The 13531-nt window shown below is 39.3% G+C and overlaps 2 protein-coding genes across 2 annotated transcripts; both read left to right on the top strand.

Annotated features, from left to right (window-relative positions):
* Positions 1–371: 371 nt before the first annotated feature.
* Positions 372–1979, top strand: LOC310934336 (homeobox protein Hox-D4b-like; the record flags this gene model as incomplete). The annotated part of the gene is made up of 2 exons (XM_083898031.1): positions 372–870; positions 1615–1979. The coding sequence occupies exons 1-2, from the start codon at positions 432–434 to the stop codon at positions 1977–1979; spliced, it is 804 nt and encodes a 267-aa protein (XP_083754157.1). The 5' UTR covers positions 372–431.
* A 3539-nt stretch (positions 1980–5518) lies between these two features.
* On the top strand, positions 5519–9556 carry mtx2 (metaxin 2). The gene is made up of 10 exons (XM_083898153.1): positions 5519–5656; positions 6198–6245; positions 6328–6374; positions 6702–6774; positions 7177–7253; positions 7429–7521; positions 7655–7693; positions 7769–7894; positions 7997–8073; positions 8653–9556. Exons 1-10 carry the CDS (start codon positions 5617–5619, stop codon positions 8810–8812), a joined length of 780 nt encoding a protein of 259 aa, XP_083754279.1. The 5' UTR covers positions 5519–5616; the 3' UTR covers positions 8813–9556.
* The last annotated feature ends 3975 nt before the right edge of the window (positions 9557–13531 follow it).

Raw genomic sequence — 13531 nt, 5'->3', positions numbered from 1 at the left:
TGTGGGGGTAAAAGTCAGTCAGCTCAGAGTCATAAATCTACAGTCCCTGCCTTTTCAATAGGTGTGTGTGAGTGAGTGGGGGGTGTGCACATCAAGCGACAGGATTAGATATTCAGCACTCTTTAATTCTTTACCTTATTTTTCAAAGTCTACAAACATCTATTTCAAACTATTTTCCCACTAAGGCAAATCTTCATTAGTCCCATAATGAACACTCTTCCCCCCCTGCGTCAAATTATCCCATTACGTCTGACATAAACAACCCAAAGTGCCGCTCCTGATTGGCTGGCAGAAGGGTCACGTGGCCCGTGCGGCCGTCCGTCTATTTGACAGCCGCAGGATGGCTTGGTGCCAGAGGGGGAAAAAGAGACACAGAGAGGGGAGAGAAAGAAAAATTAGTATTCTCCTACCAGCTTCGCTATAAATCAATCATGGAGTCCTACGTGGTGAGCTGTAAATATGCTGAGCCGCAGTTCCCGCCTTGTGAAGAAGATTACAGTAATTTTACTGACCAAGGGGGGTATTATAACAACCCTCAGGACAGTGGCAGTTATGGAGGGGGCTTCCAACCCATGCAGCCCCCTCCGCCTCCATACACACCACAACAAACCGGTTATCAACACTCATTGCAGGGTCATCACCGGGAGGATGGCGAGGAGATCTCGCAGCACCAGGATGCGCCTTTCCCCGGATTCAGAGAGACAGACGCCGCCTCCGGGAAGGACAGGTTCCCTGTGGGTGACCTGCAGAGCCAGACCTGGATGACCTGCGTAAAGCCCGTTCAGGTGCAGAGGAGAACGGCCTGCCAGAGCAAAGACAAGCCGCCTATTGTTGTCTACCCGTGGATGAAGAAAGTGCACATCGCTCACGGTGAGAGATACAGCCTCAAGATTCTCATCTTCTTCATCCTCTATCCTCCTCTCTCCGTTTCATACCTCCATCACCTCACTTTGTCCAATTCTGCCATTTTCTTCTCGTTTATGTTTTTTTTATCTGCTGCTGCAAATCTTTCTTTCTTTCTTTCCTTTTGTCTTTCTTTCTTTCTTTCTTTCTTTCTTTCTTTCTTTCTTTCTTTCTTTCTTTCTTTCTTTCTTTCTTTCTTTCTTTCTTTCTTTCTTTCTTTCTTTCTTTCTTTCTTTCTTTTGTCCATTTGTGAGCACCATTTTTTTTGTTGTCGAGTTATTTATGAGCTTAGTGAGAGTCAGAGAGAATTACAGCCCCTATAAAGTTTTATGGCCCTGTCACGGCGTGTGTGTGTGTGTGTGTGTGTGTGTGTGTGTGTGTGTGGGTGTGTGTGTGTGTGTGTGTGTGTGTGTGTGTGTGTGTGTGTGTGTGTTTGTGCGTGTGTGCGTCTGTTGTGCAGTTGAACAAAAAAGTTAACAGTAAAATTGTTTCTTGGATCTCTTCCCAGTCAAATCACAATTTCAGAAAAAAAACCAAATTGATATTGATATTCTAATGCGTTAATTGCACATTCTAAATATTTAAATTTAGTGAAAATTGTATATTAATTAAAACAGGCAATGTTGTAGAAATTAACCCATATTGTTTTACTGCAATATTTGTCTTGATTTTTATAATCAATTATTTATTGGTTTATTTTTTTACCCACAGTTAATCCAAACCACACGGGACCAGAGCCAAAGCGGCTGCGGACGGCCTACACGCGCCAGCAGGTGCTGGAGCTCGAGAAAGAGTTCCACTTCAGCCGTTACCTCACGCGCCGCCGCCGCGTGGAGGTGGCCCACACGCTCTGCCTGTCCGAGCGGCAGGTGAAGGTGTGGTTCCAGAACCGGCGCATGCGCTGGAAGAAGGACAACAAGCTGCCCAATACCAAAGGAAGGAGCAAAAACAAGAGAACAACGGACAACAACAACAACAACAACAACAGCAGCAGCAGCAACAGCGGCAGTGACAGCAGCGTCAGCAGCAGCAGCAGCAGCAGCAGCAGTGTCCTGAAGGCGGTGATAACTGTGTAAAAAAAAGCCTGTTTGGCCGCTTGAGTCAGCCATTTTAGCACCTTCTCTCTCCAAAACTGATGTTGCTTCACTCATCCAGGCTCACCGGTCCTGAGACAATTCTTAACTGCTTTGAAATCGTCCATCCATAGACCAGCAATGGCTTTAAACACCTCAGTGTATTTTTGTTTTATTTTTCTAGTGTACAGAGTTGGTTCTTTCATTTGAGTCTGCAATTAATGATTAACCTATTTTATTATCAGTTATTCATTCCCACAGTTAATCAATTAATCCTTTAGTATACTGAAAGTCAGAAAACCAAATGATCCTTTGCGGTTTTTGAGAGTCTAAGGTAACACATTTAAAATTTAATATAGTCAAATTATTGTTTTCTGCTCGTAGTAAATGATTGAAGGAAGTTTTTAATGGCCTGACATTCCTGGTGCAATTAAAGAAATTGTTTCAAGTTTAGACACAAACAGCACATGGAGGCACGATGTCTGTAATCTAACAAACTCTCTCCATCTGCGGTGAATGAAGGTAGATTGTGTCTTTTTGAGAAAACAGGGTTTTATTTCGACAGGGTAAAAATAATACAGGGTTGTTGTTTTTTTGTTTTTGTTTTAAATAATAGATACATTAAAGATAAAATAGACTAACTTATGAATATGCACATTACCAAAATGTTGTCTCCACAGACATGGAATTAAAGGCGAAAAAAACAAACAAATAAAGACCAGAAACACCAAAATGCTGACCTGCAGAATGGTTGGACAATAATGTTTTTAGCTTTTATTTTGTACATATAGAGAAGCTTCGAGAACAAAGCATTAATTAGGACAAGTAGCCATATTCAGATTCTCTTCTTCTGTTCTATCTCGATACGTTCAGCAAATGTTTTAGGGGAGCAGTAACATTTCTATTTCTTCTATAAAAAATCGACTTAAAGACAGCCAAATTGGATATACAGGTTTATAATGTACGATACTGACTGTAGGTCCGACATGTTCTCAGGGTTACAGGGTTTTAACATGTTAAACTTTCTGAAATGTTCTAGTTTGAACCAGCACCGAGAGTTTGTTTTTCTTTAAATAAACCTCTTTGAATTAGGGCAACGTTGCATTTTCAAAGAGTGTGTTCTGTTTGATTCCAGTTTAATATGCTATTGATTTGTATTTTAGCTTATACGCCAGTACTTACTTTTTATTTGTATCATTTAGATACATATTTTATTCCTGTAGCAAACATCGTCTCTGTCCTTTTGTACGCGTTCGTTTTTTGGATAAAAAAAAATATAAAAAAATGTTTGTGAATAAAAAAAAGTTTATATGTGCAAATGTTTTTAATAAAAAGTAAAAAAAAAAAAGTCTCACTATCTCTCTCTCTCTCTCTCTCTCTCTCTCACACACACACACACACATTTTTAGGACACCATAAAAAGCCTATGTACAGCCGAAACTAAGAGTTATCCCTTACCATACCAGTTAATGCCTATGACCAATTCAAATCTAAGCTCCAAATATAATCAGTTCCTCAGAAATTAGGCTCTGTCTCATTTAGACCAGATTTTGGTCTCCATGAGGACTACTCGTCCTTGCAGAATAGGTCTTAGAGGGGCAACACACACACACACACACACACACACACACACACACACACACACACACACACACACACACACACACACACACACACACACACACACACACACACACACACACACACACACACACACACACACACACACACACACACCATCTTCAACGCAAACAAAGGATTGAATCGTTATCCACAGACCGTTTCTTCATACAGGAACAGGGTAAAGGTGGTTTTCGTTATGACACAAACGGAGTGAACATCCGTCTTCTACACGATCTATGTTAGACTTATCATTTAGGACAAATCCCCTGAGCGTGATGCTTGAACTGAGGCGCTACTTAAATGTGACCATTTTCTCCCTGTGGGAGTTTTTTTTTTACAATGTGCTCTGAATTATTCCCGCAGATAAACTGCGATCTTAGACATTTTATCATCAGCGGCTGCAGCTACAGGGTCTGCAGCCAAGACACAGACATCGTAGCCAAATGTCCCAGTGTTGAGAGCCATCCGTCTCCGAGGTTGACAGAAGGGCTGCAGTGAAGTTAACAGGGATAAACGGATACGTATCATGTGTTTTCCTTTGCTGTGAAGTCGCCGGGATGGCCTGAGGGTGGAGGGTTATGTGATGCACTTTGTGTTGCATTGTACCTTTATGAAAAGTGATTAATAAATAAAGTTTGATTGAATGTAAAATGTTAGAATAACACAGTACATATAATTTTAATAAGATCACACTCGGAATGCATAGACTGAATAGTCAGCAGTACACATGGACTATTAACTGCTCCTCATTTAACCTGTGTGTGTGTGTGTGTGTGTGTGTGTGTGTAGGATGTAAAAGGAAGCCATTAATTGGTGGCTTCCGGCCGAGACGTGGTTAAATGTGCAGGAAAGGCACAGCGTGTCTGATGTTGCGCAACCAATCATCCACAAAGATGACCACTCATACCAAGTGCAAGGCCTCTAAAGGGACAGTGTGTGTCTGCGACTTGAACATATACACCAAAAAAAGACTGGAAAAGAGGGCAGCTTTACTTGGTTTGCTCTGCAGCTCTGCAGCACAGGCACAGTAAACCACTACAACATGTCCAACTATAAATCCTGAATTATTGGTTCTATATTTTGTTCATATAGCTTCAAAGTATAGCTAATAAAGCTGGTGGTGCGTGTGCTAATTGCCAAAACATGCAAACGTCTGAAACGTCTGTTGTATGTGTGTTCACAGACAGTCAACATTATACAGTTAAAGAGGTGTGTGTGTGTGTGTGTGTGTGTGTGTGTGTGTGTGTGTGTGCTCTCCCACCTACCTGCCTATTTACTGTCTGACCGTGGTAAAGCAGTGATGCCCCCAACTGGTTGAACGCAGTACCGCAGCCTGAAAGTGACAAAAAAAAATATTATGAACACATTAGCTTTTCTCACAATTTATTTTGTTATCTATCTATCTATCTATCTATCTATCTATCTATCTATCTATCTATCTATCTATCTATCTATCTATCTATCTATCTATCTATCTATCTATCTATCTATCTATCTATCTATCTATCTATCTATCTATCGTTAGACTATGTGTGTCTATCTTTTACTCGTACACACTTTGTAAAGTATTTAACTGGTCACACGTTCTGATGTTTTACAATAGATATACTCATTAATTAATAAATAACAATACAATTAAGAATAGCCTATAATGTCCAGTTTTGGAAAGTGGGTAAATGTCTGGCCATTGTCGCGTTTCTTGTTTTTTTTATTTTATTTTTTAATGCAGATTACGTAACGTCATAAAAACGGCTTTGAATCATAGTTTCTATCCAGTTGTGTCCACCCTCCGTGTGTTTACTGCCACCCTTCATTAAACCATTGGTAAATTCACATACAGCATTTCAACAGCACGGGAACGAAAGTCTGCTTCGGCTTTGTTTCTCCACGGACGTTTAATCGTGCAGGACCAGTCGCTCTATGAGCAGAACAAGCAGTTGCCCTTAAACTTGCTGTGGATCTGCCCTCACCTCACATTATAACCGCTGTCCAGTCTTAAGGATATCACAGCAGCACCATGTCTCTCGCGGCAGAGGCCTTCGTGTCGCAGATGGCAGGTAAATAACTGACTTTGCCCGGTGCTTCTGTTGTTGTTTATTTAGCCTATCTACCCTTAGCCACCCAGCTAACACCCCTGACGTTTGTCCTACACATCTTCATACAAATAGCGCTGCTAAAGGACTCGTGTTAGAAATACAAACCTGTTCAGAGGAATGTAGTCTGTTAAGTGAAAAGCATACCACTTAATCCAACGAAAAATGTTCCTTAATTATGTTTAATTCAACTAAAACACAGGCTACAGAGTCGAGTAGCTGTCCTCTGGATGAGAGCACAAACAAAGTGCCATTTTGGATTCTACGCGTCATTTTTATAGACATTGAAGGGGCATACCTGCGTTTTTACGTGAGAAATTATGATTACTTTCCATACTGTAATCTTGACCTCTACAGTGAATTTATTTATTTTATTTGTGAAAAACACAAGGCTAGTTAAAACTATTTTAAAAAATAAGTCTGTATCTGTTTACAAGTTAACAATCAGTCATAGGTGTGTCAGCAGACTACCTGTTTTAATTTGTGTGTGTGTTGACATTGACAGCTGCTGAGCCATGGCCTGAAAATGCAACCTTGTACCAGCCCTTGAGGGGTAAGTCTGAAATGGAGAAACTGCGAATGACCTCTTTTTATGTAGACGTTTGCAGCATTAATTATTTTTGTTTAATTTTCAGAGGATCAGATTCTACTGTCAGACTGCGCCTCATCTCTTGCTGTCCAGGTGAAGTCCTGTTTGAGTGATTTTGAGTTGAATACATCTGCACACTGAAAACATTGCACATGTTTTAGGCCACTGAAAGTAAAGTGAGGGTAACTGTCGCTACCATGATTAGTATTAATTGCATACAAAGTGCAGGTTGTGTCTCTTCATGTGATTCCACGGTGTTAATACCAAGCTTGTTATGTAATTTAGACATGTTCTGCATGTGTGATATGTTTTCATAAATGTTTATGCTGTTTTATAGATGACTTAAACCAAAGCATCATTAAAGCATCACATTGTTGTTAATTCTTTCATGACATTACCTCTTTTTCCCCTCCTGTGTAGACCTACCTCAGGATGTGTGGTTTACCAGTACAGGTGGTTTGCAGAGCAAATGCTGAATACATGTCACCTTCTGGTTAGTTCACCTGCTGCTGCACAGGCAAATTCACTCTGTCAGATGAATACAGTTTTTTTTTTTTTTTTTTTTTTTTGATTTAGTTTTATCAGCCTCTCAATCTTCATGGTATGGTCAGTTGCACTGAAAAACACATGCTTAATTTATTTACACATTTGAGTGTTGATGCATGTATATTATAATATGTCATAAATAAGATATTTATATTCATTCAATTTAGTGATTTGGAAATTGATAGATTTAGCTTGTTTTTTTTTAGGAAATTTCTATGCACTAATATTTTTACTGAATGAGACTATACAGTAGGTGTGAAAGTGAGTGTAATTAATTTAAATTGCCTGTCTTTCTTTCCTAATCTCTCTCTGATTGGTCTGTGTTTGTGTCCGTGTGTGTGTTTTGCAGGTAAAATCCCCTTTATCCATGTAGGGAACCAGGTGGTGTCAGAACTTGGGCCAATCATGCAGTTCACCAAAGCAAAGGTGAGAACCACAAAAACTGACATTGATGTTGTGACTGGAACAATCACTGCCTGATTATAGAAGTAATTTTCTTGGATTGCTGACCTTTTGATGAATTGCCTCTTTGTGTAGCAGTATAATGCATTCAGGTTTTGGGGAAAACTCATTATTGTCTTTCTGTGTCGGGGCTTTTCAGGGTCATTCTCTGAGCGATGGTTTGGATGATGTTCAAAGAGCTGAGATGAAAGCATACATGGAGTTGGTCAACAACATGCTGCTTACTGCTGAGGTAGACAAATACACACACAAACTCACTGCCAGATCATCAATTATACAGTAGTACTGGAACGATAACGCACACCACATGTAAATATTTCAGGATAATATGAACCAATCTTTAAATTTTCCTCTCCTGTCTGCAGCTGTACATCCAGTGGTGTGACGATGCCACAGCTAATGAGGTGTGTTCAATATACTATTTAATATGTTCAGAAATCATGTGTTACCTGTTAACAACACAATCTTCTTTTGTGTAGATTTCCCGCCCTCGATACAGCAGTCCTTACTCGTGGCCTCTGAATAACATCCTTGCCTATCAGAAGCAGTTGGAGGTTCGCAGGAAGATGAACGCCATTGGCTGGGGAAAGAAAACCTTGGAGCAGGTTAGAAACCACATAGGAATGGATATTTTGGACACTTTTTATGTTTTTTTTTTAAGTCTCATAATATATTGGCCACAATTTTTTTTTGCTCATGTTTTTCAGGTTTATGAAGATGTGAGTCAGTGCTGTCAGGCTCTGTCTCAAAGGCTGGGAACACAACCGTACTTCTTTAATAAACAGTACGTATCTACCTCTTTCTATTTGTATGTTTGCACTTGTATTTGTTGCTTATTAAGGACCTTATCTGGTATAAACACTGACCTTGTCAGGACCAGTGGTCCTCATGGAGACCAACACATGGCAGAATCAATTTTCTTAGAAACTGGTTATGTTTGGGGCCATTTTATTGTGGGTGGGTTAGGGTTGGGGGTTGGCATTAACTGGTTATGCTTGATGTTTAAGATAATGCTTTGTTTGTGTGCTGTCTTACATACAATTACAGCTTGAATGAGATTGACGCTATAATGTCCATGGTGTTGTCTTTTTGAAGAATTCATTCAACAGGATTGCATATTGATAGTCAAAATGGATTAAAAATGTTTGGGGGCAACTGGTACAACGTTCTTTAGCACCACCTGGTGGTGAAATTGTATCATGACATCCTAATTTTGTCTGTCCATGTTTAACATGGTTTAATATGATATCGTTAAAATGCTTCCATTATTGGTACAAGTTTCAACCACATGTGATAAACAATATTTTAAATACTATTAATTACATGTTGAATATAAATGAGTATGTTTCTGTGTCTGTTGCAGGCCCACAGAGCTGGATGCGTTGGTGTTTGGTCACCTTTTCACTATACTGACAACCAGACTGACCAGCACTGAGCTGGCAGAGAGGATCAAGAGCAACAGCAATCTGCTGTCGTTCTGCCGACGTATTGAACAGACCTACTTTGAGGGCAAGAGCTCTTGAAGGACTGAGAATACCCCCTCTCTGTTTGTGTCTTATTTCATCTTGTACATTCTGTCTGTGATTTCCTCTCTGTAGCACCAAGAAGATTCAAAGTAATTGTATTCACACTGTGAACATCTCCACGTCCTCCCAGCTGCTGACAAGTGTTCAAAAATGATCAGTCCCCTAAAGGATTATTTATTGCACATACATGTTTCATGAAGTGAGGTCTTTACTGGCAGTACAGGTATGGCTTGTACCTTAGTATCTTAAAGTCACAGTAAAGATTCTTGTAGTATGAATAACACATATTGTATTACCAAATAATCAATTCTGCATGGCGAACATTTTTCCCCCCACAATAATGACATTATGTGTCACATCTGCAAGTCAGGTCTGAGACCTTTGAGACAAAATATTGATACTCGTACTGAATTTTCAGATGTTAGGGCTCCCATATCGTACAGGGAGTTAGTGCCAGGCTCAGTGGCATCAACAGGGTGAAAGCTTTTTGACACACAGGCATAGACTTATTTATTTACAATTTATTTACATTGTAAATTGTATTGCTGTGCAATGTGGTTGCTCTCAGACGGTGGTGCTCCATTTAAACTCTGTCTGTTTCCACCAGAGACTTGTAAGAGATGGTGGCATGAATTAAACATCCAGATGTTTCTTTTCCCTTGTACAAATATCAAACACATAATCTGTGAAGATAATGACAGAGAGGATGTGATTTAATTCTGAGTTTTTTGACTGTTTTCTTTACCTCCAAAATAAATGTCACTCAACCCAACATGCTGTATTTTTGTTGTCTAAGAATGGAGTTCAATTAATCAATTTTAAATTGAAATTAATTAATGGAAGTCTGCGGCTTTAGTTTTAAATCAGTATCTGACTAGTGGTTCAACAGTGTCTGTGTAGACAACAAATGAACATGGCAGAGGTGAGAATGGCATAGTATTTGAAGTCTGTGGGAAAAACCTTATAATTCCGTGTGTGTGTGTGTGTGTGTTTTTGTGCGCTCAAGCTCAATGGTAATGTCCGATCACCTCTGATCGCCCTCCAGTTGAGCAGTTCATGTGTTTAAATAGATGGCGCAAGTTCTGGGTTTCCTCCGAGGTCAGACGCTGACCTTTAAACTTCCGGGACCTGTGACATCATGAATGATGATGTGCAGTGACCAGTCCCTGCACAGTTAAAGAGGTCATCAGCCAGACAGCAGACAGAGAGAAATAAACACACAAGGATGAAAAACAAGTGGCCGGTCAGTGTCATTTGTGAGGTATCATCACATAACATGAAGCCTCAGGTCACCAAGTGCCTGGGAGGTTTAAAAAAACATGGTACACTCACACTATTTCTTTCTTTATTCATGTATTATTCATATTTTGGAAGATAAAACATCAGAAGCAGATGCTGTGTTATTTTGATTGTCAGTGCAGTGCTTTGATTTTGTTTCTTTACAATTGCAGTGTGAGAACATTGTTTATTCTTTGAGATAAAGATGTCATTATCCACAGCCACACCGACTCTCTCTCCTGAGAAATAACATTTTAAAACCCTTATAACACAATATGATATGATATGGTATAGTTTATTGTCACCTCAGGGAAGTAGGTTTTGGACGATGGAAAAAAACCTTTAAGTGTGAAAGAAGAACTACATTAGAAGAACATATTGCCCAGATGTAAATGACCACGTATTGCACCACAGATGCTCTTGAGCAGATTACACATACAGCACATGAAAAACAACCTCTGTTGGCTGGAGTCTTATTTAGGATGCAGAATGAGGATGACACAATATAGCTTTAAAGCAATCGAGTCTGCATTTGCATCCGTATCGCCTGCCGGAAGGTAAAAGCTTGTTGTTGTTGAGCCACTTTAAATTTCATCATGCTTGGATTCCATATCTTAACTGCATATGTGTAGGGTAGATAACTATATATATTTAATTAAATTAACACAAGGCATAGACTGAGAGCAGCATTGCAAGTGTTATTTATCTTAACATGTTTATTTAATTGTATTTATGAGTGCATTTGTAAGTATAGTGTACATTAATAAATGTCAATACATTCTGAAAAATCTAGTGGTCTTGCCCTGAGGGTTAAAAACAGCACAATTACTTAATGTTAATACCCTGTTCAATGGGTTTAGGGTATTTCTGGTCCACTGGTAGCAGTTTTAAGGGCTTTGCTATATAATATTTAAATATGATTAAGTATTTTTATCCATTATGAAACTTGTTCTGCTTGCCTTAATTAATGTAATCGACATACATAATTAAAATGGTCAATTTCACATATTTGCCAACCCCCCTAAATGTGTATATCACAGATATAGTTATACTGTTTGGGTAAATCTGACCTGGCAATCAAAAATAGTGATGGAAATGTTTGTAATGCAGCTGAGATAATAAGTAATGAGATATAAACACTGCTTGTTATTTTTTGTTTTTTTTGTTGTTGTTGTTGTTGTTGACAACTTTTGGATAAACATGCATCAAACAGACACCCAAATTGTTGTGCAGACATAAATTCAAGTTCTTTTGAAATAAAAAGGTGTGCAGGAGTGGCCCATCTTTAGGTTTTGTGCCAGCAGCTGTTGCAGTGATGTAGAGATCTGGTTCATTCTGAACATTGTAATTACTAAATTCCTCCAGAAGGGGGCAGCACTAAGACACGAAAGGACCAGATGAAGAGTCTTGGGGCTTAAATAACTCGATAACCATTGCAAACACCATATTTGGCTTTAATGTATTCAATAAACTGAAAACAATGAAATGTGAACACAAAGATTAAATATAGCTGCTTCATGACAGTGATATATTTCAGTTCAGAGAGCTGGTAAATTGTGGTTTATGCCCTGTTACATTGATATAAAAGACACATTAAAAAAAACTTATTATCTTTCCTCTTTTTCTAAACCTGTTTGCAACACTGAGTTCTGTGTAACACAGATATCTGCACTGGTTATAATTCAGTGTCTTGATGCACGCTGGACCATGATGCAAAGACATGCAGGAAAAAAACACCACATTGAGAAATGGGTGGAGCAGCAGAGTCTAACTGCAAACAGCATAATTATTTCTACTTTGGCTGAATACTGGTTGCAGGCAGGGGCGGCGAGGGAATAAAATCCCCATTCAAGAATTTGGCCACATCATCACATATGGACCATATTAAACTTTACAACAATCATGCAGCAAAAACAGGCCAAAATAGCTAATGTAATGTAATAGATACATTAGAGCAGCAGAGCACAGTCTTACAAAGGCTGTTTCCTGTTATCATCTACCCTATAACAAATAGAATGGTTTGGATGTGCTTTGATTTTAAGACCTCACGTGTGTGTGTGTGTGTGTGTGTGTGTGTGTGTGTGTGTGTGTGTGTGTGTGTGTGTGTGTGGTGCTTGCTTTTGTGTGAGTTGTGTGTGTGATCTACATGCATTTGTACGTGCTGTGATGTGAAGTGTCAGATTAGACAATACAACCGGAGGGTGATAATTACACAGCTTGAATATCAGAGTGAGTCATGAGGCATAATCTGGAGTTTCTGTGTGTGTGTGTGTGTGTGTGTGTGTGCGAGAGAGAGAGAGAGAGAGAGAGAGAGAGAGAGAGAGAGAGAGAGAGAGAGAGAGAGATAGACAACAAGAAAAGATAGTTTTTATTGTGTCTGATGGGTTGGATGCATATGGCGTACGTGCATTTAAAACAATTTGACAGGGCTTTCCTGATGCACTGATCCACTATATCTTTGATCTAATTCCCATAAATAGGATCAGCCTGACTTCTCAGGTGTCAAAGTACAGGGACACTCTCCATGATTTCTATGAAGGCCTGAGGCAGACAGAGCCTGAGATGAGGGTCTGTGTGTGCATGTGTTAAGCATATCCACAGAATGTTAAAGAATGCATTTGGACATGGAAGAATCATTCCACCCTAGAAATCATAATTTCATCAAGGCTGAGTTGTCTGCTTTTCCAAAATACCTAATCATAGTACCAGCCCTCCACAATCACACAGTGATTTACCACCATCCTGCCCAGGCTTGGTGCCATGTGAGCGCTGCCGATAAAAAAAAGAACAGATAACTTTGCCCTCCTCCACTCACATTACACACTCGTGGCATGAGAAAAAACTCAAACTATGAGTGGGCAGCTGCTTTCAATGAGCAAACCAAACTCCTCTCCTCACGGAATGATCACAACTTTTTGGACAAAATTACATCAATTAAATGAATTTGTTTAATGAATCACATTTCATCTATCCATTATACTGTTTATCTTTTGAGAGTCATGGGGGCCGGTGCCAATCCCAGCTGATAGTGGGTGAGAGGCAGAGTTCTCCATGGGCAGATTAGCAGGCCAAGACCAATAAACAAAGACATTCGCACTCATATTCATACCTACAAACAGTCTAGTCTCTAATAAACCTTACTCCAATCTGCATGTCAACAAGTAAACATGAAATCACCACAGAAAAGCTCTTGTGAAACCAGGAACAAGGATGTCTGCAACATAACGAACGACCACACATAGTCAAAAGTATAATTTGACAATCATAAACATTAAAACTTGATTGGAAATTATTTACAATACAAATTTGTCTATGTTGTTTTCCTGACATGAACTCTCTTGTATATAATGACTGTCTGCAGTTTAAGCCATAATAATATGTATGTTATAAGTCATCCAAACTAAGCAGGTATATATATATATATAAGGTATATATTTT

This window comes from Microchirus variegatus (assembly GCF_963457635.1).
Source record: "Microchirus variegatus genome assembly, chromosome: 11".
Taxonomy (NCBI): Eukaryota; Metazoa; Chordata; class Actinopteri; order Pleuronectiformes; family Soleidae; genus Microchirus; species Microchirus variegatus.
This window is presented reverse-complemented; position numbering and strand designations above follow the sequence as displayed.

Coding starts and splice junctions, on each gene's coding strand:
- mtx2 (XM_083898153.1), top strand. CDS start 5,617: ATGTCTCTCGCGGCAGAGGCCTTCGTGTCGCAGATGGCAG. Junction 6,246..6,327: donor CTTGTACCAGCCCTTGAGGG/GTAAGTCTGAAA, acceptor TTTAATTTTCAG/AGGATCAGATTCTACTGTCA. Junction 8,074..8,652: donor CCGTACTTCTTTAATAAACA/GTACGTATCTAC, acceptor TGTCTGTTGCAG/GCCCACAGAGCTGGATGCGT.